The sequence below is a fragment of the Palaemon carinicauda genome, chromosome 11 (assembly GCF_036898095.1).
Source record: "Palaemon carinicauda isolate YSFRI2023 chromosome 11, ASM3689809v2, whole genome shotgun sequence".
Taxonomy (NCBI): domain Eukaryota; kingdom Metazoa; phylum Arthropoda; class Malacostraca; order Decapoda; family Palaemonidae; genus Palaemon; species Palaemon carinicauda.
The window spans coordinates 136,861,434-136,889,213 of NC_090735.1; the positions used below are offsets into that span (position 1 = coordinate 136,861,434).

The window sequence follows — 27,780 nt, forward strand, 5'->3', positions numbered from 1 at the left end:
ATGATCATATAGCTGTCAGCTCTGCTGCCCGACAGAAAAACCTACGGGCGGAATACGCCAGCGATCGCTATACAGGTGGGGGTGTACATCAACAGCGCCATCTGTCAAGTAGGTACTCAAGTACTCGATGTCAACACAGAACCAATTTTCTCCTCTGTCCACTGGGTCTCTATTGGGGAGGACGGGTGGGTCCTGTAATTTATGATCATCGGGTAAGTATATTCAAAAATTTATTTTACTAATGAAAATAACATTTTTCAATATTAAACTTACCCGATGATCATATAGCTGATTCACACCCAGGGGGGTGGGTAGAGACCAGCATTACATGTTGACATTATTATGAGCTAAGTATTTTGTATTTCATTTTAGCAGTTATTCAAAATAACAAACATAAAATAAATAAGTACCTGGTAAGGAAGTCGACTTGAACAATTACTCTGCCTTTTTAAGTACGTCTTCCTTACTGAGCCTCGCGATCCTCATAGGATGCTGAGCGACTCCTAGGAGCTGAAGTATGAAGGGTTGCAACCCATACTAAAGGTCCTCATCAAAACCTCTAATCTAGGCGCTTCTCAAGAAATGACTTTGACCACCCGCCAAATCAAGTAGGATGCGAAAGGCTTCTTAGCCTTCCGGACAACCCAAAAACAATAATAAAACATTTCAAGAGAAAGATTAAAAAGGTTATGGAATTAGGGAATTGTAGTGGTGGAGCCCTCACCACTACTGCACTCATTGCTACGAATGGTCCCAGAGTGTAGCAGTTCTCGTAAAGAGACTGGACATTCTTAAGATAAAAGACGCGAACACTGATATGCTTTTCCAATAGGTTGCGTCGAATATACTTTGCAGAGATCTATTTTGTTTAAAGGCCACGGAAGTTGCGACAGCTCTAACTTCGTGTGTCCTTACCTTCAGCAAAGCTTGGTCTTCCTCATTCAGATGAGAATGAATTGAATTGAATATGGGATTTAGGCATTAAGCCAAGCACTGGGGCATCAAAGGCCATTCAGCGCTATACAACGAAAATCATTCAATCATATCTGTACACTCACACCATTTAGTATCATTTTAACCTTTAATACAAAACGTAACACTTTCATACAATAAAATCTAGATGTGAAATAAATAGGGATTAAAAGGGTAAAATAAATAAATAAATTAATAAAATCAATTATAGCTCGTAATATAACCCAATACTTTGTATAAATTTTCTCAAGTTCAGGGTATTACAGTTTTCCCCCAGTATATCTCTTAACGGTTTGTCCTGGAGTAAATGTGTCCTCCTCTGGAGATTAAAAACAGGACAATCGACCAAAATATGTTTAACATCCACTGTCACTTGACAGGTATTACAAAGAGGGGCCTGTCTCCCTTCCCCACTCTTCATTAAATAATTGTGCGTTGCATGTGTATGGCCAATACGCAGCCTAGTTAAAATAATGGTATCCCTTCTACTTGTAGAATTACAAGATGACCATTTATCCACCAATGGGTGGATTTGTTTCAATTTTGTATTGGTGGTCAGTTCAGACCATCGAGCTTGCCACTTATTTTTACAGTAAAGATGAATCTCACTTTTAAGATCTTTGTAAGGAATACTCAAGGGGGATGGATTACTTAGCCCTGAAGCTTCCTTTGCTGCCTTATCTACTTGTTCATTCCCATCCACCCCAACATGGGCAGGGACCCAACAGAAGTGAACACTGATACTCTTCCTAGATTGCAGAAGTACTAACCAGTCCTGCACCTCTTGTACTAGATGATGGCCTGGCATAATTTGTTTTAATGAGAGTAAAACACTATTGGAATCCGTAAAAATTGTATAAAAACTATTTTGGTTGCCATTTTTAAAAATATGTTGGACTGCGAGAATTATTGCGTACAGCTCAGCAGTAAAAATTGAACAAGAGTATGGGAGTTTCCTTCTAATAACAATATCCCCCACCACAGCTGCACTTCCAACTCCTGCAGCCGATTTGGAGCCATCTGTAAAAACATGTTTCCCATGATGTTGAGCAGCATGATTTAAAAACTCACTTTTCATAACCCTACTAGGTAAGGTATTTTTCCCTCCTGCCGTAAAACATACTTTAACAGGTGGATTACACCAAGGAGGAGACTTGGGATATCCTACCTCTGCTATCTGTGCTGTTAACAAGCCTACTTCTCTAGCATCATTTTTCAGCTGTACTTCCAAAGGCTTAGGCACTCTAGATCTGTTAGGAGCCCGATCTAAAGGCGCCCTAACATATTTACAGTTAGGATTGTTTCTCACAGCAAGGGACCTAGCTAAAAACCTCAAACTCAACTCCTCTCTGCGAATGGAAAGGGGAGGTATGCCAGAATCAACATAGAGACTATCAATGGGAGATGTTCTGTAAGCACCTGTGCAGATGCGAAGCCCAGCATTGTGAACAATATCAAGTTTTCCAAGTAAAGTCTTTGTAGCTGACCCATATATTTGGCATGCATAGTCTAACTTGCTCAGACACAAAGATGTATAAATTCTAAGCAAAGTTGTTCTATCAGCACCCCAATCAAAATGCGATATCACTTTCAGAATGTTCAGTGACTTCTTAACCCTGATAGATAGGTCATTTATATGGGGACCAAATGTCATTTTCTTGTCGAAAATGACTCCAAGAAACTTGACACTATCCTCATATGGCAAAATACAATCATTTAAGAAAAGGGTGGGGATCTCTTCCCTTTTACGAGTACGAGTAAAGCGAATGGCTTTGGTCTTCTGAGGAGAAAACATGAATCCGCGAGAATTTGCCCATGCGGAAGCAGCATTTATTGCAATTTGAAGATTTTGGCATGCTTGTAGTGCAGATGATCCACTACAATAAATTGCAAAGTCATCGACAAATAGTGATCCTTGTATGCCAGGAGGTATGTGACTAATGAGACTATTAATTGCAACAGCAAACAAGGTCACACTCAATACGCTGCCTTGGGGGACACCTTCTTCTTGCATGTAGGATGAAGATAGTTCTGACCCTACTCTCACTTTAATGGAGCGGTTTGATAAAAATTCTTCAATAAAAGAGAACATATGTCCTCCTATACCCCACGAGGCCAATTGCTTTAAAATACCACCCCTCCATGTGGTGTCATATGCCTTTTCGAGGTCAAAAAAGACACCCACCACCTGGTTTTGGTTAGAAAAAGCATTTGAAATTTCCCTTGATAACATCAGCAAAGGGTCTAGAGTACTTCGGTTCTTCCTAAAACCAAACTGTCTGTTAGATAAAAGATTTTTTGATTCTAGATACCACACAAGTCTGTTGTTGATCATTCTCTCAAATAGTTTGCATATGCAACTGGTCAAGGATATGGGCCTATAACTAGATGGCAGTTCTGGGTCTTTACCAGACTTGTGGCCTGGAATTACAATTGAAGTATGCCAGGAATCAGGAGATGTATGGGAAGCCCATAGACCATTAAAGGTTTCTAATAAAAATTCCTTGGTATCCGCTGGAAGATGTGATATCATTTCATACCGGATGCCATCCTCACCTGGGGCAGTTAAAGAAGAGCTGGAGATAGCATTTTGCATCTCCTCCATACTAAAAGGCAGGTTAAAAGCTTCAGTATTTGAAGAAGCAGGAGGAACAACAGATGTTGATGCTCTAATTTGTTGAAATGCTGGGGAATAGTTGTCAGCACTTGATACATAAGCAAAGTGCTTAGCAAGAACCTCTGCTACATCTTTGGGGTCAGATATATATCTATTATTTTCCCTTAATATTGGTAGAGGCTTAGGGACGAATTTACCTTGAAGTTTTCTAATCTTGTCCCATATTTCCTTTGAAGGAGTTTTGGTATTAATATTAGATATATATTTCTTCCAAGATGCTCTCTTTGCTTTTTTAAAAATTCTTTTTTGTTTGGCACAGGCTCTGAGATATGCTATTCTATCTGCTAAATAGTTTGTCCTCAAGTATCTTCTGAAGCAAGTTCGGGTCACTTTTCTTGCGTTGGCACATTCTTTACTCCACCAAGGAACTACAGAGCGATGAGGTAAATCGCATGTTTTAGGTATAAACTTGCTAGCATTATCATCAATAATATTTTCAAGATGTTGATAGGCATGCACTGGAGATGTAAATTCATCATATTCTTTATCAGTGTGTGAACAGTTTTCATAAGCTGCCCAGTCTGCCTCATCTATCTTCCATTTTGGTGGACACTGAGAGGGAAGATTATGGACATAATTTAACATTATTGGCCAATGGTCACTGCCATGTAGGTGTTCATTTACTGACCAAAGGTAGTCCAATCGAATGGATGAGGAACAGATTGACAAATCAATGGCTGATGTAGAGTTGTGGACTACATCATACCTAGTTGGAGAACCATCATTCATTAGTATTACATCATTGTTGTCGATTAATTCTTCAACAAGATTACCCCATCTATCGCACACATTTCCACCCCATAAAGTATGCTTTGCATTAAAATCACCCATTAAAATAAAAGGGGCAGGAAGCTGATTGATCAAGTCTTGGAGGTCAGAAAGTCTAAGCCTTCTTGGATTACCAGCATGATCTAAGAGGAAAAGTTCTAAGGATGGTTCAATATATAGCGAGCATAAAGTAATTTTTTTCCCGATATGAGTTCTAACTGCACATGCCTGTAGTGGTGTATTGAGTGGGATTGTTTCAAATTTTACAGATTTGTGAATAATAAAACCTGTACCACCTTGAGCTCTTGCAGCTTGCAAAGGAGGGGATCTACAAAAATGATAATTGAGTCCGGGATTAAATGGTTTGTCACTGATCTTGGTTTCCTGTAGGCAAATTACCTTCGTGTCTGAGTCCCTGGTTAAAGTTTTTATTTGCTCAATGCTAGTACTTAGACCTCTGCAATTCCACTGGATGATAGACATTATCTTTTGTTATTATTTTTCTTTGTCTCATTTGTCTTTTGGGACTTTTCAGATGAAGCCATGTAAGGCCTGGAGATGGAAGGCTTTACTAGGCCACCACTCTTCTTTTCTTTCTTTCTAGGATCTTTATAAGAGTCAACCTTAGTATCATGAGCAGTAGGGCACTTACCTGACTTAGATGAAGGTGAGGATGATGGGGACCTTTTCCTCTTTGGAAGATCTTGTTTTCCAATCTCCATCAAATCAGGTAGAGATTCTGCCTGAGACAATACATTTAAGGTGGTGGAAGCCACATTGGCTTCCTTGGAGGATTGTGCTAGAACTTCAACAGTTCGAGCACTTAACCCAGAAGGCTGGGCTACTACCTCTAGGGGAGATGCTCCTATCGGTGACAATACTTTTGGTGTGTTGGACACCATATTGACCTCTTTGGAGGTTTGTGCTCTGGCTTTTATAGCCTGAGCACTTGACCCAGATGGCTGGGCTACTACCACTAAGGGAGATGCACCTGACGGGCCAGGTGCTGCCACTGGTCCCCCTGTGGTAGTAAGGGGTAGTGGATTATAATCTTTTGTTGGCATCTTAACCGCGCGAGCAAAATTAAGTTGCCGATTGAGTAAATGCTTTGCATAACCTACACTTATATGTTCAGCATTTGCTTTCAAGATTGCAGCTTCTTCATTCTTGTATTCTCTACATCTTTTATCATTTGGTTTATGATTATCTTTACAGTTTGCACAGGTTGTATCTCTGTTGCATTGGCCATGTTCTAACAAAGAACAGTTAATACAGATCTTCGTATTATTGCAGTACCGGGAAGGGTGACCGTACTTGAAACAATTAAAGCATTGTAAAGGCCTAGGTTTATATTCTCGAACACGTACTCTTTCATTCTCAATAATTATATGATCTGGTATAACAGGGGTTTCAAATGTTAAAACTACCATGCTTGTTTGAGGGATCTTACTTACTTTCCAAACATTAGCAGGGCACATGTCCAGAATTTCTGGTTCTGAGAATTCATATAGATCTTTATCAAAAACTACTCCTTTACCATAGCTGAAGCTCATATGTGGTTTAATATCCTTAATAGGATCAATTTCTGCAATCTTCATGCCACAAAGCATGTGAGCTTGAGTATCTGATTTTGCATTAATCAAAACAGATTGCTTACCGTATCTACTAATATCCTTACTTTTAATTAAACCAACTTTTTTTTGTATAAATTTACTAATCTTATAATAGTTATAATTATCTATCTTTCCAGATGCAATTATCCATGTTGGGGGCTTGGGGGTTCTTACTTCTGGAAGTCTATGCTCTATTTCTTTTTCCATCCATTCTTCGGGTTTATATATCTCTAGGTGTCTTGGTGCTTTATCACATAAAGCCCCAGAAATCAAACAATTGTCAATTTTTATGCTCTCTAAATTTTTATTTGCTTCTAAAGCAATCTCAAAACTTGAAAATGATACCCAAGCTTCCCAAAAGCCTTTACTACCATTAAGCTCCATTAAAATTTCTTTGATTGCTCCAAATCTACAGAAGGCTTCATGAATTATGTCATAGCTACAACCAATTGGTATGTTTTTTAAGTGGAGAATTTTCAGATTTTTTGTTGGATCTGGTAATGAGCCAGAACCAGAGGGTAAAGTATTACGGTTATTACAAGCATCATTTTCCACCAGTGCCGATAAATTGTCTTTAACAACACTGGTCAAAGAAGTATTGTTGGAGGAATCCTTTTTATTGCCGAGGTTGTCAACAGAGCTTTCCCTATTTAAACAAGCAGAAGTCGTCAACGGTGTCTGGGGTTCGCCATTTGATCCAGGGGTACGGGGAATATTAAGTTTACTCATTAATTATTTTTTCAGGGGGAGGGAAGGGGTCATAATAACAATGGAAAAAAAAAAACAATGGAAAAAAATATAGTTTAAGGGAGAGAAAAGATTAAGACTGTCTGAAATTCCAAAGAAGACACCGTTAGCCTTTCCTGGAATTAATTTCTCCACCAATGACACCTGTGAAAGCTGCTTACCAAATGTCCACTCCCTACCCTACCACAAAGGGATGGTACCACTATGATTAGAGTGGCTCAAGTGTATGCCAAACCCGCTTGATGGGACTGAGAGCATTTCAAGAATACAATCATCCCCACTCTAATCATAGTGGCAGGCAAACCGGACAGAATGCCGAGAGTCCTATCTCTATAAAATAGCCAACCCCTGGAATCCGAAGGCAAAATTTCCTTAGAGATAGTTCCGCGTGCCAGTATGGGAATACTGACACTCCTAGGTGTCCAAACATTTTCGGGCAGTTGGCAAGACCACCACAGCTCCCACAATTGATTTTGAAATAAAAACCGATCATGGATACAATGTCCCCTCTAAAAAACCTGGACAGTGAAATGGGTAAAAGAGTTTTGACAGCAAGGTTGGAGACAGCTGATAATTATGAAGGAGGAATAAGCAATAAGAGGTAATAGAAAAAGAATGAGAGAAATTTAGAGTCAAACTGAGGAAAAGAAATTCCCCAGTTCGAGAGCCCTCTTGCCCGTCACAAGCCTTCAGCACGGGAATGATATGCCGTGCTGAAGCCCAATGACTTCATCAAGGCATTCTCTCGTTAAGAGGGCAGATGAGAATGAGCTTCTCGTATTAACAGTCTGATAAAATAGGATAAAGCATTCTCTGACATAGGCAACGATGGATTCTTAACCGAACACCATAAAGCTTCAGACGGGCCTCGTAAAGGTTTTTAAAATAGAACTTAAGAGCTCTTACAGGACATAATACTCTTTCTAGTTCATTTCCAACCCTACGATAAGTTTGGAATATCGAACGATATTGGTCAAGGCCGAGAAGGCAGCTCGTGTTTGGCTAGAAAACCAAGTTGTAGAACATGTAGCCGTTTCGGATGAGAATCCGATGTTCTTGCTGAAGGCATGAATCTCACTGACTCTTTTAGCTGTGGTTAAGCATATCAGGAAAAGAGTCTTAAAGGTGAGATCTTTCAGGGAGGCTGATTGAAGCGGTTCGAACCTGTCTGACATAAGGAATCTTAGTACCACGTCTAAATTCCAACCAGGTGTAACCAAACGACGCTCCTTCGTGGTCTCAAAAGACTTAAGGAGGTCCTGTAGATCTTTATTGTTGGAAAGATCTAAGCCTCTGTGACGGAAGACTGATGCCAACATGCTTCTGTAACCCTTGATAGTGGGAGCTGAAAGAGATCGTTCTTTCCTCAGATATAAGAGAAAGTCAGCTATTTGAGTTACAGAGGTACTGGTCGAGGATACGGATACTGACTTGCACCAGTTTCGGAAGATTTCCCACTTCGATTGGTAGATTCTAAGGGTGGATGTTCTCCTTGCTCTAGCAAACGCTCTGGTTGCCTCCTTCGAAAAGCCTCTAGCTCTCGAGAGTCTTTCGATAGTCTGAAGGCAGTCAGACGAAGAGCATGGAGGCCTTGGTGTACCTTCTTTACGCGTGGCTGACGTAGAAGGTCCACCCTTAGGGGAAGTGTTCTGGGAACGTCTACTAGCCATCGAAGTACCTCGGTGAGTCATTCTCTCGCGGGCCAGAGGGAAGCAACTAGCGTCAACCTTGTCCCTTCGTGAGAGGCGAACTTCTGCAGTACCTTGTTGACAATCTTGAACGGAGGGAATGCATATAGATCTAGATGTGACCAATCTAGTAGAAAGGCATCTAAATGAACAACTGCAGGGTCCGGGATAGGTGAGCAAACTATTGGGAGCCTCTTGGTCATCGAGGTTGCGAAGAGATCTATGGTTGGCTGGCCCCAGGTGGCCCAAAGTCTCTTGCATACATCCTTGTGGAGGGTCCATTCTGTTGGAATTATTTGTCCCTTCCGACTGAGACAATCTGCTATGACATTCAAGTTGCCTTGGATGAACCTCGTTACTAGTGAAAAGTCTAGACCTGTTGACCAGGTGAGGAGGTCCCTTGCGATCTCGTACCATGTCAGAGAGTAGGTCCCTCCTTGCTTGGAGATGTACGTCAAAGCCGTGTGTTGTCCGAGTTCACCTCCACCACTTTGCCTTGAAGGAGAGACCTGAAGCTTTTCCAGGTCAGACGTACTGCCAGAAGCTTCTTGCAGTTGAAATGCATTGTCCTTTGACTCGAGTTCCATAATCCCGAGCATTCCCTACCGTCTAATGTCGCACCCCAGCCTACGTCCGATGCATCCGAGAAGAGAACGTGGTTGGGAGTCTGAACAGTCAGGGGAAGACCCTTTCTAAGGTTGAAAAAGTCCTTTCACCAAGTCAGACCAGACTTTATCTTTCCGGAAACCGGGATCGAGACCGCTTCTAGCGTCTTGTCCTTTTTCCAGTGAAAAGCTAGATGGTATAGAAGAGGACGGAGGTGTAGTCTTCCTAGTGACACAAATTGAACCACGGATGACAGTGTCCTTACCAGACTCATCCACAGCCTGACAGGGCAGCGTTCCTTCTTCAGCATCTTCTGGATGGATAGCAGGGCTGGGGGTTGATCGTCTTGTTCAGCAACGTCCTCATCAGAGGGTTCCTCATCCGAAACTGATGAGGAAACGGCAACGGAGTGGGCAACGTCTGACTCGCTGAATCCGGTCGCACTGGTGGATGCGTGACGGAGCCGGACGCAATATCATGGTACTGCTGCACAGTCTGTGAACTGTCAACCATGGGGACGCGAGGAAGTACAGCGTCAACCCGAAACTGTCTAGACTATCTGGGTTGTGCAGTCAACACCCTACCGGGTAGCTGAGGTTGACGCACTGCGTCACAACAAGTCACCTCTGCTGGGTGTTGAACGTCTTCCTAGTGACACACTGAACGTCAACAACCACCTCCGAGCGTCGCTTAACGTCAACGTGCGACTGGCAACCCACACTGGGTCGCATCGGTGGAGGAACCACCTCAACTGGCGGACGCGAGTAAGATACCTCAGCGTCAACAGGGCGCACAACCAACCGGTAGGAAGGTTGTTGGCCAGAAGGTTCTTCTCCGTATTAAGTCCTCTATCAAGGACACAAGCTTGGACTGCATGTCTTGCAGCAAAGCCCATTAGGGTCTACGGGAGCAGGAGTGGCAACAGACGGGGTTAGCGACTGAAGCGGAGCCATTTACCATCCCTGGAAGCCTTGTTATGTGTGACATAATAGTACAGCAAAACTTCAAAGGCTCGACAAAAGTTGAGAAGTTGACCTGTAAACAACTGGAGCGTCTTCTGGCTATGCGCCTGGCCGAGTCTACCAGAATTGAGAAGTCTACCTGGGCAGAGGCATGAACTCCCAAGCTGAGAACTTCTCTCGTGTCCTATCAGACTCTCGCTCTATAAGCCAGATAAAAAGAAGGGAAATCAAAAGGCTGTATCCCTAAAACTCCTCCTGGTGCAAAAACCAGTCGCCTAGCCGACGTAACGCTCTCTAGGAGAGCGAGAGAGCACTAGCTTAACAACAACGGCTTCGAAGTAGCTAGGCCTAGTGTAAGTTCTGACGTGAGGCGAACGAGGAGCAGCAGTTACAAGAGGACATACAGCACTGGTGCATAAGTAGCAGACCAGAAGGCAACGATATGTAACTGCTTGACAGTCTGTGAGCTGGCAACAACCAAAGCTGTGTGGGGAAGCCTCAACTCCTGACTGACTAGTCTGCTGCGGGCGAGTGGCGGTAACCACAGTGGGTTGTGGAGTCTGACGCACCGTGTCAAAACACGGCAGCTTAACTCCACCCTCCTGTTGTTGTGGTAGCACACGCACGTCAACGGAGTGCTCCGTGCGTCTGTGGGAGTCAGCATGCGTCTGGCAGGGTCGACTGCGCATGGGTGGAGGAGCTCTCACAGCCAGAGTGTGGGAGCAGGCAGCCGCAGCGTCTGCTGGGCGCACAACCGTGGCAGGTTGTAGGCAAACGGGTGCATCGTCAACCTTCTCCGCAGTCGGAGTGTGGGAGCAGGCAGCCTCAGCGTGAGCTGGGCGCACAACCGTGGCAGGTTGTAGGCTAACGGGTGCAGCGTTAACCTTCTCCGCACGAAACTCCTGCATAACCGCAGCTAACTGAGTCTGCATAGACTGCAGTAAAGACCACTTAGGGTCTACAAAAGCGGCAACAGACGGAGCTACTGTCCGTTGTGACTGAGGGTCTAAAACAGCGGGTGCGGCAACAGACGGAGTTACTGCCTGTTGCGGTACCACCTTGCCTCTCTTGGGAGGTGTGCAGTCGTCGGATGACTGCAGCGAGTCCGAACTGACCCAGTGGCTACACCTGGGCCGTTGGACTTGCGCGGAAGGGACCTCTTCCGCAGACGAGAAGAAATGGGCTCTCTCGTCTTTGTGTGGGTGGGGCGATCTTGGGTAGATACGCCCGAAACCACGGAGGGAAAAACGTCTGTTCGTTGATCAAGGCCTGAAGAACCCATAAGTCGTTCGACATTACTTCTCCCCTGGGCTTGGGAGCTTGCAAGAGGTCCCGGACTAGGTGAACGACAGGCACGAACAGACGAACCCTCGGACGCAACACTGTAACACTTTGCGCATATCACTTTATCACTTTGATTTTCTGTTTTGCACTTATTTCACTGAAATCGAAACTTTTACTGATTTCTACCTGAAACACGCAATCCTACCCTTCATTAAAAGGTAGTAATTGCGAAAACAGTCGTATAATGCAACAGAAAACATATATAAAGATAAAGAATTCAGTGGCTGGGAAAGAGACTAAACACTAGATCAAATAAACTACGTTTACAATCTCTCACCGCACATAGCCTGGGAACAAGAATAAAACCCTAGAAACGTTTTACCTTCTTCCCCTACAGCGACTAGGGAGGAGAGTAAAACGAGAACAACGTTACCTGCTTGAACGAAACTTTTTTTTTTTTCTTTTTTTTTTTCTCTCTCCCTCCGTCTCTAACTCTCTCTTTCTCTCTAGATTTCGCACCTGAGAGAAGAGCCCAATTATATATCGTCAAAACATGTTATTTGCTAAAGGAAAAAACTGAAAGGTTTTCCAAATAAAAAGTTCCTTGAATTTAGAATTTAAACCATTTAAGCTAAGAAAGAATGAACGAAACGCTAGAATCGGTTTACTCTTACTGCAAAGTGAAACCGTGATACACTCTCTCTCTATCGTAACGATAGAGCGCATGTTGAACGTCCTGAACGCCAACAACTGCGTAGACTAAAAACTAAACGTTAGTTCATCTTTGAAAACAGTACGAGACTATCAAAGAAATTCTTTCATAAAACATTAAATTTAAAAAGTTTTAAATTCTTTAAAGGTTAAATACGATATAACGGACTCAACGTTGATTAACTTCGGTTCCAAGTTAGGACCGCCTATATCAGGAAAGGTCGCATATAAACAAAACATAAAAATTTATTTTATATGTTTATAATAAAAGGAAAGTTAATCGAAGAGGCCTAATAAAGGCGGAGAGATATAAAATATATAGATCTATAACGTGTTAAGCAAAATTACTAAAAACCTAAACACACTTCCGTCTAAGGGAAGGGTCGGCCATTTAAAAGTGAAAGAGAGTCCATACTCTCTTTGTCACCATAATTAAATCTATCCAAAACGAGTTCAAGTTTTGAAATGAAGATAAAACCCCTGCATAGCGAAAGCTCAAAACTGGAATAGTGTACTTCACCAAATAGTTGTGAAAACAAATCCAGTTAGTAACAGCGTATTTAGTAGGTCTTGCCAGTGGCACGACAGAGAGAAAATTGGTTCTGTGTTGACATCGAGTACTTGAGTACCTACTTGACAGATGGCGCTGTTGATGTACACCCCCACCTGTATAGCGATCGCTGGCGTATTCCGCCCGTAGGTTTTTCTGTCGGGCAGCAGAGCTGACAGCTATATGATCATCGGGTAAGTTTAATATTGAAAAGTTAAATTTAAGACAAAAACATTTAATAACAATCAAAATTCCTTAAATGTCATATTTTGGACACATTGTGCCCTCTTCAATTAGGACACTTCATATTCCCCAATAACATTTTCATGAAAGCTACTTCTCCTCAAGTGTTCTAGTTAAATGGTGCTACTTACTAAACCTATTTTACAGATTTCATTATAAGAGCGCACACGCAAACCAGGTAATAGCATTTCCTAAATCAAAGCCTTAGACTATTTCCACCAGCAACATAAACCAATAAGCCCAAAAAATTTAATAATGAAATTGTGAACAAAGTCTTGTACATCCTCTGAAACAAGTATGGACATCTGGTATTACCGATCAAAGGTACTGTAGTGTGCAATGAACATGGTGTCTTATACCAGTAAGGAAAAAGTACACGTACAAGATACAGAGGTATGCAAGATTCCCATGTTTACTATTGTTGGCATGAGTAAATATTTGCTGGATATTCAGAGAACGACTAGAAATCACAAGAGGAAACACTTGGCACATCCGCAGTTAAGTTTAAGGTATACAGTGAACCCTCGTTTATCGCGGTAGATAGGTTCCAGTCGCGGCCGCGATAGGTGAAAATCCGCGAAGTAGTGACACCATATTTACCTATTTATTCAACATGTATATTCAGACTTTTAAAACCTTCCCTTGTACGTAGTTCTGTTAACAAACTACCCTTTAATGTACAGAACACTTAATGCATGTACTACAGTACCCTAAACTAAAACAGGCACAAATATTAAAGGTGATTTTATATCATGCATTTCCTAAACACGCTAAAAAGCACGATAAAAAATGGCAACCAATGCTTTGTTTACATTTATCTCTGATCATAATGAAGAAACAAACTGGAGGTAGAGCTTTGCTTATTACCCAGACATATTTCCCATACTTTTCCCTTAGAACTACATCACATCTTCCTACTTTAGATATATATATACATATATATATATATATATATATATATATATATATATATATATATATATATATATATATATATGTGTGTGTGTGTGTGTGTATATATATATATATTTATATGTATACACATACTGTATACATACCTACATATATACATAAATACATGCATACATATATATATATATATATATATATATATATATATATATATATATATATATATATACTGTATTACTGTATATATATGGGTTATGGAAAAAATCCGAAGTGGTGAATCCGCAATGGTCGAACCGCGAAGTAGCGAGGGTTCACTGTACAGTATTCTTATTTATGCATTACTCACTTCACTGTATCATAAATAAGAACAGGGTGTTCAAGGTAAGTTTAAGTAAGTGGAATGTACGGGAGGAGCATCATCTCCTGAGCAATGTTCACTAGTTGCGGTGTCATAAGCCCGAAGCTACTCCAGTTAACCCTTTTACCCCCAAGCTATTTGGAACTTTCTAACCCTTAACCCCAGGCATTTTCTTTTTCAAGCACATTTTGCAATATATTTTTTTTAAATTGTGCTAACAGCCTAAATATTTGTCATACAGAGGTCTCATAATTTTGGAAAATGCCTGAAGTTTCTCAGAAAGTTACCAAAAATAAGCAAAAAATGTAAATAGCTGTTTTTTGCAGGGACATACCGGTACGTCCATGGGGGTAAAGGGATGAGTTTTGTGAAACGTACCAGTACATCCATTGGGGGTAAAAGGGTTAACATAATTAAGAAATAGCAACTCCAGTACTGGTGTATAACTAAATAATTCTATCAAGCCTCTGTCAATGGGTACCAAGTCCTAGCTCTGCGAGATCCTTGACAGAAAAGCATTTGTCAAGGTTACAAAAAAAGTACCCAGTATAGAATAGATGGTAGATAGGCTATTCATCAATACAAACAATCAATTCAATCATATGATGTTGATCAAGTAAGTTATTTACATTGCTCATCTTTCCATTTGTGAAAGAATGTGTTAAAATGAGAGCTAAATGCAGTTTTCCAAATTTGTTTACATAGGATAACAGAGCGCAATTGTCGTTTCTATAATTTCTGGACCAGGTAATGGGTAGAGATTTAGGGTTGTTTGTGGAACAGCAGACACACTTGCCAACTAGCCGTAGAAACATTGGTAAATATACGATACTTTAATTTCTAGTCAAATATGTGAACCTTATATTTTGGTAAAGTTATAGAACACGGAACTTTATTTCCGAGAGAAAAAATAACTTTTCCTACAGTAAATATCGTGCTCTCAACGAATTTGACTTTTACTTCTATGGCAAATAATCTGTTCTCCTGCCATCCCCTCTCCCGACGGACACAGGTGGGAACCTGGGACTTTGAAAACAGAAAAAAAGTGATGGTTTAACATTTCAAAGGTAACAAAACTACCCAAGTCACAGACCTCGCAGGGGGGGGGGCAAGCCCCCAGATCCCATTTCCCTGGTTAAAAACTTAAAAGTGAATCCAAAACATTTCCTTACCTTAAGATTGACACCAACGTGTCTTTTTGTGTCTTGGCATTCTTTACAGTCGAGTTACAGTAGAAAATGTGCTAGTCTTCCCTAAAGGCTAACTCAGAATTGCACTCGGAACACTTTAAACTTTGAGGGCTAATACAATGAGCTTTTAAAAGATTGTTCACTAAACTAGGAATACCATAATACTCATTGTTAAACTTCGCATTAGCATCCATATAACCATAATAGCAGCCATTATACTTTGTTACGTTGAGTGCCATAACGCACACCCAACACAGCTACAAAGGAGCTGAGGAGTTGTCCTTAGAAAATGAGGAGTGTGTCACAGAACTACCTACATCACACTCAAGCATACATACATGACCAAGTATGGTAAACTTTGTCATATGGTAGGGGAAGGAAGGAGGGGCAATGACATACAAATAAATGAACAGGAGTAATTCCATGGGTAGAAAGAAAATGGAAGGATTGCTAGTACACAGGAAGTATAAAGATGTTATTACTAAACAAGATATGCAGATAAGAGTCGTTTGTAAAATGTAAACATAGGAGTGAAATAAATATTTCAGGGGAAAAGGATGCCCATATTTAGCTCGATTCTTCATAGATTTATCAAGCATTCCAGAGAATAATTTATAGAGAAGAAAAGGTTAGTTTTACCATTATTTATCGATTCACCAGTAAATTTCCCAACCAAAAGCCCCGGTTCTCACTCGGTGACCCCCATTACCATAGGATAAATTAAGGTACATCTTATTAACTATTTACTTGCGAAGGATATAAAGGTCATTTTCGATGAAAACGGGATTTTTTTCTCAGTAAAACCGCATTCCTTTATTAGTAAAGCATTTTCTGTGTATTACTATATTTTCCCCACTAACAATCTTGAGTTTTATCCATTTCTGACCTTGAATGTGAGTTCATGAGCTTTCCTAACATCTCCTATAAACAAAACAAAAATGGGGGGATTACAGTGGGAAATCGGGGTTTAGGATGAGGAAACACCAATATTGTGTGATATGCATAATAAACACAAGATAACCAGATGGAAAAATATAGAGTTCATGTAAGTGACTGGAAATTAAAGTAAAATCATCTATGATTCATATAACGTCCTCATGGATTTTGCTAAGGGGTGGCTTCCTACGCTCACAAAATTAACATTACCTCACTACTCCTGTGTTCTGGCAAGGGGTACATGGATGCGTCGCGTATGAAAATCCCCTGGGTAATTGTTTAGGGGATATTTTTTACTTTCACATGAGCACAATACTTATATACTGAATGGAGAGTGATTTCACTATAATCAACTACCAAAATATATGAAATCATACTACAGTGTATATTTCAAAATGTACAGTATTGTAATTCCCTCTAAGATATATCATGTGATGGTAGTCATGCTGGGACTGAAGGAGAGGATTTGGGAAAAAATGGCTGTTGTAAAACAATATCCGTGAACTTGTACATAAATATTTGGAAGCTGGTAAATGGTTAGAAAAGCCAAGTGATGATCAAGTCATAAAATAAACAAAACAGCTGGCAAAAGCAAAGCCAAACATATGCGCAGTAAATCATACTACTATGTATTTATTTCGGAGTGTCGTGTAATTTTCCTCCGACATTTCTGTTGATCTAAATGTTATCCAAGAACTATCAAATTTAATTGTCACTATAAAAGCAAATGGTAAATATATGATACTTTAATTTCTAGCCAAATACGTGAACCATATAACTTTCCTACTTGCTATCTTGTGTTTTATGCATTTCTGACCATGATTAATGGGGCAAACCACCCGTTCATGAATTTTTGGACACCATTATTTGAAGACAATTATGGGGGACCCCAGTGGGAAACCGGGGCTCTTTGGGTGGGGAAATATAATAAACGAGTGATTTGCAGCAATAATAATGGTCAGAAATGCAAAATAAGCACAAGATCACCAGTTGGAAAAATCTACGGTTCATGCAAGTGGCTAAAAACAGGCCAAAACATGATTATTCAACACTTTAGAGATTTATAAAAAGGTACAGAACCCAACAAACCCACCTAACCTAACCTTGTAGTTCCCAGGTCACAACCCCTAGCAGGGGGGGGAGGGCAAGCACCCAGGACCCCGCTCCCCAGGTTACAACCACTAGTCGGACCCCTCCCTTCCCAGGTCACGAACTAAAAGTAAATCACAAATAAATCTTTACACTATGATAAAGTAAATCACAAATAAATTATTACCTTATGATTGACACAGTCTTCTTTTTTTTTTGTCTTGGCAATCTTTACGGAAGCTTTGCAACAGAAAATGTGCTTCTCTAAAAATTAAGTCAGAATCGGACCTTTGAGACATTATTTCACCGTCTTTTTTTTTTATTTCTCATGAGTAACAATAGCTTTACATTAAACGGAGAGCATTCCCACCATAATCAATTGCAGACATAAACGAAATTACACTAAATTTTGAAACAGATTGATGTACCTCCCCTAAGTTCCCTCTTGGAGACGTCATTACGTGATGGTGGTTAAATGGAAACTGAAGGGGAAGGTGATAAAAAAAAAAAATGGCTGTTGTAGAACAACATCCGGGAACTTATGAAGAAGTACTACCTGACAAATACATTGTTGTAAATGCACAGCAAGCTCCCCAAAACATGGGAAAAAAACAAATGCGCAATAAGTCCCCTTCAGTCTCTCGGATGTAAACAATGGACTTTAGAGTGAAAAACATTCTTGACATTTTAATAGACATACGTAAGTTATTATGCCCCAGCCCCTATTACACATATAGAGAAAAATACCAAACTAGCCAACACTCGTCCATTTCTTATAGGGAATTCCTGTTATCTAAGAAATTAGAGTATCATAAATTTACCAAGCAAATTCTTAAGCCCAAAATCCCCAGTTCCCACAGGTTAACCCCCTTTACCGTAGGATATATTAGCGTATATCTTATTAACTATTTATTTGCGATGAAAATAAGTTCATTTTTCCAGAAAACAGGGGTTTTTCTATGTAAAAACACATTCCTTTATTAGTAAAGCTTTATCTGTGTTTAACTATAATAATACCCCATAGCCTAACAAAACCTGTAAGACTTCCTTAAACTAATTACTAGGCTTATCAACGTAAACCGTTACGTATTGCACAAAATACTAACAGCAAACAGTACTGTCCAAATCCTAAATTCCTCCACTCTAAAATGACAGACATATTTTTCATTTCCTACATAAGATCCTACAATGGTTTAAGTAGTCCTTAGGCATCCTACAGACAAATCTAATCCTTGGCTAATTTAGGCCTAGACATTCAATAACGTCCCCATTAAAAAACCTACATGAAAATCAGTTAAGTAGAGTCCTCGAATGTCTGTTAATAACATTGAATATATGGAAGTGATCTAAATATGGCCAAAGGAGAGACCATGTAAACAACGGAGGAATAGAATCCATTTCTCTTTTAGGAATGTGAAACATATATTGAAACTCAAACACTGTGTCAATGGGGTGTTTATTTGTTAGTAATGATAATATTGCCGGCAGAAATCGTGTGAAATACTGTACGTTTACGTGTAAATTGAGAAAACGATTTCTGAATTCCATTGATAAACTACGTTTCAGTATTTTCCTCGTCAAAGACAACGCCATTACTACAATCACGGCGATAATTTCTGGAGAAATAAAACGGCCATGAATGGCACAAAGGACACAGATTAGTAAATCATTTTCAACTAGCAAGGAGATAAAATGGAGAAACTAAATTCCCCCTTTTTTGGCTCGGGACCAGTTTTTAGCAGAGAGTCTTATTGCCTTACCTTCATGACGGGACATAATTCCACCAGCAACTGGCCTTGTTATCAGCCTTGCTACGGTTTCTTATGCGTTATCTATACGCTCTATGAATATCGCTGCTTAACATGAATATATCACAGTGTCTCACGACCATCAACAGACCCAAGATTTTCGGGAAAATATTTCTAAGTTTACAAATCCTCAACTAGGCCATGATGACGTCATGAAACTTCGATCTTAGAACTTGGAACTTCCTCGGGACTACATCTGGGTAAAAATGGCCTTTCTACTCTTTCAATTAAAGAATTAAAAATAGATAATAAGTTTATATAATATTCAACATATTCACAATGAATTTGATCTTAAAAATCGGCAAAATAACAATTTATAGAATACAAATTTACACCAGATACGTCGGCTAGCAAGGGTGCGTTTTCACTAGAAACTCTTTCACGTCTCTGGGTCTAATATAGGCAAAGATGACGTCACAGTCAAAGCCTCATTTTCTCATACAAATTCTGTTACGAAAGCTATCCAATGCTACCGCATATTACAACACATTATGAAATATAACTAGATAAATAGGTTATGTGAGATAAGGCAAGCTCCATACGATCGTTTGAGTAAATCTATTACTTCAATTGCCGTACTGCTGTAAAAGAAAGCCGTTTAACAAGTAACTTTGCGTGTGAAGAAAAATGATTCGCCATTAATTCCTGAAAATTTTTATACTGCATTCCTTTTACCTATCATACGGTCACCTTTATGGTCATTATCAAGTTATATACTAACAAGAGTAAAAACGATAGCTCCGGAGCCGTTAGGTATCTGCCACCATATATCACGGTTCTTTCTTACAGTTGTTAAGCAAGACAAACCTACAGCGCAATTACTATTGCGTACTCCACAATAGAGTTATGTGTTTACAGATCTATTTCTCCACATTATTTACCCTCATTGGTAATTTTCCATTCCTTGTGAAACAGCTTCGAAGCTAACTCTCGCCAAGTCCTTGCAGCAATTATCAATGTAGATCTAGGACGCATATTGAAATAGTAAGGACAAAAACACATTATTTTTCGTTGGGTTGGGCCTCAACTTTCATATCATTCCTAATATGATCATCTAGACATTTTAAGAATCAGGAATATTAAAGATGAAAAATTATGCCGGTTGATATTTTTAGTTCGGAAGTAAATAACCGTAAGTTTAAAGTGGATATTGGATCTGCCCAAGTCGATCGTTTGTAAACATATGCGAATTCCCAGCGCAGTTTCTGCTTACCTCGGCTGCTTTTTTGTCTGTTCTTATGTGAATTATCTGTCCCCCATTGGATATTTGATGATTTCAATAGTTTCCTAAGGTTGGAATGATACTTAGCACATGTTGATGACATAGATCTTGGTTTTTAATAAAGTAACGTCAGATTTACTGTAAAGTCGTCCCTTTATAGAAAAAAATACTGTAATTACTCATTTGCACATGTTCCTAAAATAATAAATAAGTGCAATATATACAGCTAAAGTAAGAAACTGGGTCATTACCAAATACCTAGTAGTATCTAATAGATATATGGAAATAGTGAGTTGTACTAATTGGATAAAAGCGATTGTATTATTTGGCAAAAAAAAAAATGTAAAATATTGGCGTAGGCTACTATTTCGACCATAATTTCAGTTTAAATCCCTTCAGTGCGCGAAGTATAATGTCTCCCGTCTTTCCTGAATATTCTATAATATATCTTAAGAGTAAATGTACCAGTTTCTTGTAAACATTTCAATACCATATTTGGAATTCGATCACAGTACTATGACCATGGCACAATGTGATTTTTTTTTCTTTTCTTTTTTATTAATGTCAAGTGTCTATCATTATTTGATATCCAGATGGTAAAGTTCTTTAATTTCTTTGATAGACAATAATTTTCATAGAGCCAGACAGGACAATGGCATCTACAGAAATTTATCTCAACCTAGGCCTATGTGTAACCTCTTCCCGATAGATAAGATAAATAAGGGAAGTGCTGCTTGCTAAAGCGTAGATCGCTTATTTCATGGTAATTCAGTGGTTACAAGAAGCTGTATTGCTCATTTCATTTCTTGGATATTCACATTAAAATGAGGAATAATCAAAACTCCATTAGAGCATTCTCAATATCATTAATTGCATCCCAACCATAGTGTGTGTAGGGAAAACTATAATCATCGTTTGAATCTTTATTCCTATCAAATCACCATTTATTTACTTATTTCCACTTATTTCTCTGGCTAAATAGACTGCGGTTTCCATACCGTCTGGAACCGTTAATTACTAGTCAATGCCTTTGCCTGATGATCTAAACCTAAGAATTGTGCTTTCTAAGCATAAGTCGACATGCTCTATGACACAGCATACACAGCCTAAAATCTATTACGATTCATTTTGACATTTTCTTTAATCTATTTTTCACCAAAGAGATTTCTATTACTTTGTCATGCTATGTAAACGGTGCTACAAAATATAAAAATCATTGTGATATTGGGCTATTCTTTTTCTCATATCTGTCGCCGCAACATGGAACACTGACAGTACCTTTCAGGATTCTGGTGATTTGCCAAACATTTCATTCGTCCATTCATTGGCGAATTTTTTTTTCTTTTTCGTAGAACCCATTTCTGCAGGGTTAATTTCTAATGGTGGTAGACGAAGTTGCGCTATGTTTTATTATTATTATTATTATTATTATTATTATTATTATTATTGTTATTATTTCCGTGGAATTTAAACTTCTACTAGCAATGGTGTGGATGTGAATCATCTCCGAATGGTTTACACATATCGAAAATCATTTATGTAGACTAAATCATCTCTCTCTCTCTCTCTCTCTCTCTCTCTCTCTCTCTCTCTCTCTCTCTCTCTCTCTCTCTCTCTCTCTCTCTCTCTCTCTCTCTCTCTCTCTCTCTCTCCATAGTTTTCAAGCCTTTTCAGCTGCATCTAGCATATTCACCATCCAACCCCGCCCTTTTTATCGGGAATATTGAAAAAAAAATTGTATTCCAATTACAATTTAGGTATAAAAACTCCTGTTATTCGGCAGTTTTTCTTCGAATTGATTCATCAGTATTTCAGCTAAAGGATATCTTTCTCTATCAAATCTCTTAGCATCCCTCGGGCCATTCCCCAAATAAGGAAGGATCGAAGGAAGGAAGGAAGTGTGGGAGGGTCACCGCCATCATGACCCATCGCAATCCGGAAAATTCCTAAATGTCACCATTTCTTACGGAATATTGATTATTCCTGTATAGTGTTTGAAATTGTATCACTTATTGGACATCGATCAATTATATATCGTGCGTGTGTGTGTGTGTGTGTATCCCAACATTATCTCTCTCTCTCTCTCTCTCTCTCTCTCTCTCTCTCTCTCTCTCTCTCTCTCTCTCTCTCTCTCTCTCTCTCTCTCCTCAATGCACACCAGCTTCTACGATCTTTTTCTTTTATAACAGTTATTTTCATTCCTGAATTAACTTTTTCTATTAATCTTTTAATTCTCGTATTTTATAGAGCCTGACGATGTTTCCTTTTTTTTCACATTGGAGTATTTCTTATCATTCAGACGTTACATTAATTCTTTATCGTCTGCATATGCTTATAAATCTACACATTTTTATTTCTTGTATGTAAAAAAAAAAAAAAAAAAAAAAAAAAAAAAACTGTAGTAATCTATTCTTAACATTGTCATCATTATCTACAAGGGAAAGGTCTGCGTCCTGTATATCCATCTTATGTTGAAGTATATTATCAAAACAAGTTCTTCATGATAGTGTTCTAGGCACATTATTTTTCATGCAACATAAACATATGTGGTTTGGCCTGGAAAACAAGCTTGTTGCAAATGCAGATGATGCTATTTTCTTTTCATTTTTTCCATCTCCTGAATGTAGCTCTGGCGTTACTGAATCCCTTAATAAAGATCTAGCTAGAATCATTGAATGGTGCAAATTACGGGGCATGAAGTTGAACCCCAACCAAACTTACAATATGATTGTAAATAGGTCGGGGACATGAATGTGGCTCCACAACATCCAGATCTCAGCATTGATAGTGCTTCTTTAACTCTATACGACTCCTTTAAAATTTTAGGGGCGATTTTTGATCGCAAATTTACTTTTGAGATACATATCTATCTGGATCTTCTTCAATTGCTCAATAGAATTGAGAAATGTTTTAATTCTTTTATTCTACCTTGTTTCGAATATTGTCCTCCAGTCTGGTCTTCATCTTAATTTGATGGAAAAAAAATCTTCTCTATTGAATTTCTTATTTCTGATCTAAATACTGATATCTGTACCTGTCATTCATTTAGATTTATATGTATGTTGCATAAGATTTTCATAATTCTGACCATCATTTGCATTCAGAACGTGCCAGACATTACCATCCTGTACGTAGTATATCAGGTATGTAGTTCATTCTAACAGTTCAACACTGCACATTATTCTAGAAGTTTTATTCCATCTCTAACTAGATTTCGTAATGATCTTCATAATCAGGCAGTTGAATCGGTGAAACTTCAAAAGTTCAGACTTGCAGCGAATGTTTTTATGTTTAACAGGGTAACATAAGACTTTTTTTTTTTTTTTTTTTTTTTTACTTCTTAAGCTACGAACCTAGTTGGTAAAGTAGGATTCTATAAGCCCAAGGGCCCCAACAGGGAAAATAGCTCAGTAAGGAAAGGAAATATACTACCTTTACCCTTACCAAGAGGAAAGTAACCGCTAAATAACTACAGAGCAGTAGTTAACCCCGTGAGCAAAGAAGAATTGTTTGGTAATCTCAGTGTTGTCAGGTATATGAGGACAAAGGAGAATGTGGAAAGATTAGACCAGACTATTCGGTGTACGTTTAGGCAAGGGAAAAATCAGCAGTAACCAGAGAGAGGGATTCAATGCAATACTGTGTGGCCAGTCAAAGGACCTAATAACTCTTTAGTGATAGTATCGCAACGGGTGGCTGGTGCCCTGGTCAACTTACTACCTCTCCTTATAGTTTATACATGATAGGTGTATTTTCAAATTTTTACTGATCTTAAGAAGATATTTTACATTCATTACCCATCAGTTGTCATATATACTTTAGATATATTCTTTCCTTACTGGGGTATTTTCCCCGTTGGAACCCTTGGGCTTGTAGCATCCTGCTTTTCGAACTAGGGTTGTAGCCTAGCTAGTAATAATAATAATAATAATAATAATAATAATAATAATAATAATAATAATAATAATAATAATAATAATAATAATAGCAGTGTAAACACAATTGTTAGCAAATGTATAAACATTAATAATTTTGCTACTTGCATAAAAATAGTGGCATGGCTCAGACATACACTACACACACACACACACACACACACACACACACACACACACACACATATATATATATATATATATATATGTGTGTGTGTGTGTGTGTGTGTGTATTTGTTTATTTGATTGTACGTGTGCAAGTGCGTGTATGTAATGCATTATTCACATAGGATACACAAGTTTTATGAATGCGTTAGTAATCTGCCGGCGCCTACTGTATATATATTTGCATGAAGTTCAAGCATTCTCGAAGGCTCATACAGAATGAACTCATATCGCATTTATCGTTATTTTTAGAAATAAATAAGATTTTTTGATCCAGGAACGTGGCTGACTGAATATATGTGCAAATTTTTATGGTGAACATTCTGGACCAACCGACATATACTGGTGGGTGGAAATGCGCGCAGAATATTTTCAGACTTGCTGTCGCCAAGTGAAGAATTTCCAGTTTATCAGAGGAAGGAGGATGCAATGAAGTCTCTCTCTCTCTCTCTCTCTCTCTCTCTCTCTCTCTCTCTCTCTCTCTCTCTCTCTCTCTCTCTCTCTCATATCTAAATACTATATTGAACTTGGCACGGTCCCACCTCTTGACCTATCTATATGACGAGTATGTATCTATAAAAAAATACCGGACTAATAATTTAAGTTATTACACTTCAACATACACGAGAGCGCATGCGCACGTACGCACATAAATGAGCACGTGCACACACATCATTGTTTGGGGTAGATGGAGATGGTTTGGGCATTCTCTTCGCGCTCTCCAAGAGAGATTAGTTCACCAAACTTTCAACTGAGCTCCACAAGGCACTAGAAGAGTTGGAAAATTCAGGTCTACATGGTTGAGGATTATGAAGCATGAAGTAGGAGATGGTGAATGGAGAATTATTGATTTAAAAGGCCAAGATAGAGACTTATGTATGAAATTATGGTGGGGCAATTAACACATTACAAATCAAACACAGTTTTCGCTACGCCTTCCTTTTCCTCAGATTTAAATATCTAAATATACTGCACAACACACACACACACACACACACACACACACACATATGTATATATATATATATATATATATATATATATATATATATATATATATATATATATATATATATATATATATATATATCGCTACAGAGCAATATTTTGTGTTTAGGTTAGAATCATACAATCAAGGTAATATCCCTTTGTTCGTTAATTCAATATGGGCATGGACTTAAGTAGGCTACAGCCAGCAACTTGCATTCCCCACTGTTGCCATTTACCAGTCCATGATCTGGCCAGACCTAATGATTGAAAAATCAACTGAAATCAATTATAATATTCAATGATGATAGTTGAAATAATGAATTTAAAATAAATCATTAATCATATCTTAAGATGGTTTTATATACGCAAGTTTTATCGTGATTATGATACAGGCCAATTGGTACTAGAGAGAAAATATATCTGCAATAAAGAGAAGAAGTAAGAAATAAACAACGTGGGATAAACCAAAACTATATTTAGCATTGTTGGCGCAGATGTCTCCATGCTGGTCACTTGGGAAAGTGACGTCACGTGGAAGCTTCTTCATCCTCTGAAACGCACCCTCCCTTTTTATTTGCATATATTGGACAATTTGTCTATTTATACAATATATATGTATAAGAATATACATTTCTAATATTATAAGTGACATGTGATTCTACTTCTTCAATCAAGTCATCGACTTATATCCCAAAGATGTTACTAATGTGAATAAAAATCGGTCATTTTCAGATACTGGAATAATTCCAAAACAAGCCTACACTTCTCAAAGTATCGAGATAAATGTAAACCGATAAAAAAATACTTAAATTAGACTAAAGATATTCATACGAGAAAACTAAAATCCTTGTATTGTCCCGATATATTTGTTATGATATATGAATAAATGTAGTGCCTATTGGCAGCCACCTATCGTCTGCTGACTGTAGACGAACGGTCGGAAGGTAATCTATCTCGAGTCGAAGTGCTCAGCTGTGGTTTGTCCGTTGGGCCTAAAGGTTATCATCCCAGCCAAGCTCATCTACTCTCAATTTACGATTGTAATTAAGCTTTGTGTCTCCGTCTCTGTGTAAAAATGGTTGTCGGGAAAGTCATCATCTATGGAGGCCGAGGTGCTTTAGGCTCTAATGTCGTGAATTACTTCAAACTTCATAATTATGTGAGTATATTTCTTTATTTTACGGAATTGATCGTTGGCTCGAGGAGAACAGTAGCTCGTTTTTAAATTTTACGCATTTTGGTGTTTATTTAGATTTTACTGACGAGTAGACTTTGTCGTTAAAGGTAAATAGGAGTTCACGGACACAACGTATCATTAGTTTGTCAAAAGTCTCTTTAAATGTTGTGACAGCGAACACACCCCTATTAGTTAGACGTCACGGTTGCTAGAAATCGCCGGTATCGTGTGACTTTCGATATTCGGCTCTTTTGCTATATTAAGCTTACTTTTGTCCGTTTTTATTTCAATGATGATAACATTATCATCAGAGGCGATGCTGTCAAGTAGCATGGATCGATTATTATCTGTTATGCAGAATTGCTTTTTAGAATAATAATCATCATGACATTCTATGTAAATAAGATTCAATTATGTTAACAGTTTTTTTATCCAAACGATATAAAATTGACTGATGGCTACTCGTGGGGGTCTTCTCTCGTTTCCTGACATTTGACGGATTGGATAAGGAGACAAGCATCGTATTCCCCATCCGAAGAAACCATCCCCCCCCCCCCCGTTGAAATGAGTAATTTTTTTCTTAAATATATTTTTCATACTTTATTGTATGCACTTTTACATGCAACAACCAAATCTGCACTTATAAACCATTTTTTTCTTTTGCTGAAGGCAGAGAAACTAAGATTATACAGTTTATTGTCATGTTTACATTATGCGTGCAGATATGACTTTAGTTTACCAAACGTTCAGTTGGGTTCCACAAGGCACTTGAAGAGTTGGAAGACCCAGACCTACATGGTTGATGACTATGAAGTGCAAAGTAGGAGATGATGAATGGAGAAGTATTGAATTAAAAGCTCAAGATAGAGACACCTGGCGAAATCTAACCTATGTCATTTGCGTCAATAGGTGTAGGAGGAGATGATATATATATATATATATATATATATATATATATATATATATATATATGTGTGTGTGTGTGTGTGTGTGTCTGTGTGTATATATATATATATATATATATATATATATATATATATATATATATATATATATATATATATATATATTAGGTAGTAGATGGATAGATAGTGTAGGGCCTTATATGCTTTTAGATTATAATCTACAATGTACAATTAACATTTATCACAGTAGTAAATATAAGCCAATTGTGCAT

At 38.6% G+C, this 27,780-nt stretch overlaps 2 protein-coding genes across 6 annotated transcripts in view; one reads left to right on the forward strand and one right to left on the reverse strand.

The window, feature by feature from the left end:
• The window catches only part of Kcmf1 (Potassium channel modulatory factor 1), a 100,310-nt gene extending 80,883 nt beyond the window's left edge, over positions 1-19,427 (reverse strand). Inside the window, exon 1 of one of the 5 annotated variants that reach the window (XM_068383482.1) lies at positions 19,067-19,427. In XM_068383482.1, the coding sequence (XP_068239583.1) occupies positions 19,067-19,082 (16 nt within the window). In that variant the 5' untranslated portion in view covers positions 19,083-19,427. The remainder of the gene's footprint in view (positions 1-19,066) is intronic. The other 4 variants (XM_068383481.1, XM_068383485.1, XM_068383483.1 and 1 more) reach the window with 4 other exon arrangements.
• Positions 19,428-26,337: 6,910 nt separating this feature from the next.
• Dhpr (dihydropteridine reductase) overlaps positions 26,338-27,780 on the forward strand; it is a 33,962-nt gene continuing 32,519 nt past the window's right edge. Inside the window, exon 1 of the mRNA XM_068383487.1 lies at positions 26,338-26,585. Within this exon, the coding sequence (XP_068239588.1) occupies positions 26,502-26,585 (84 nt within the window). The 5' untranslated portion in view covers positions 26,338-26,501. The remainder of the gene's footprint in view (positions 26,586-27,780) is intronic.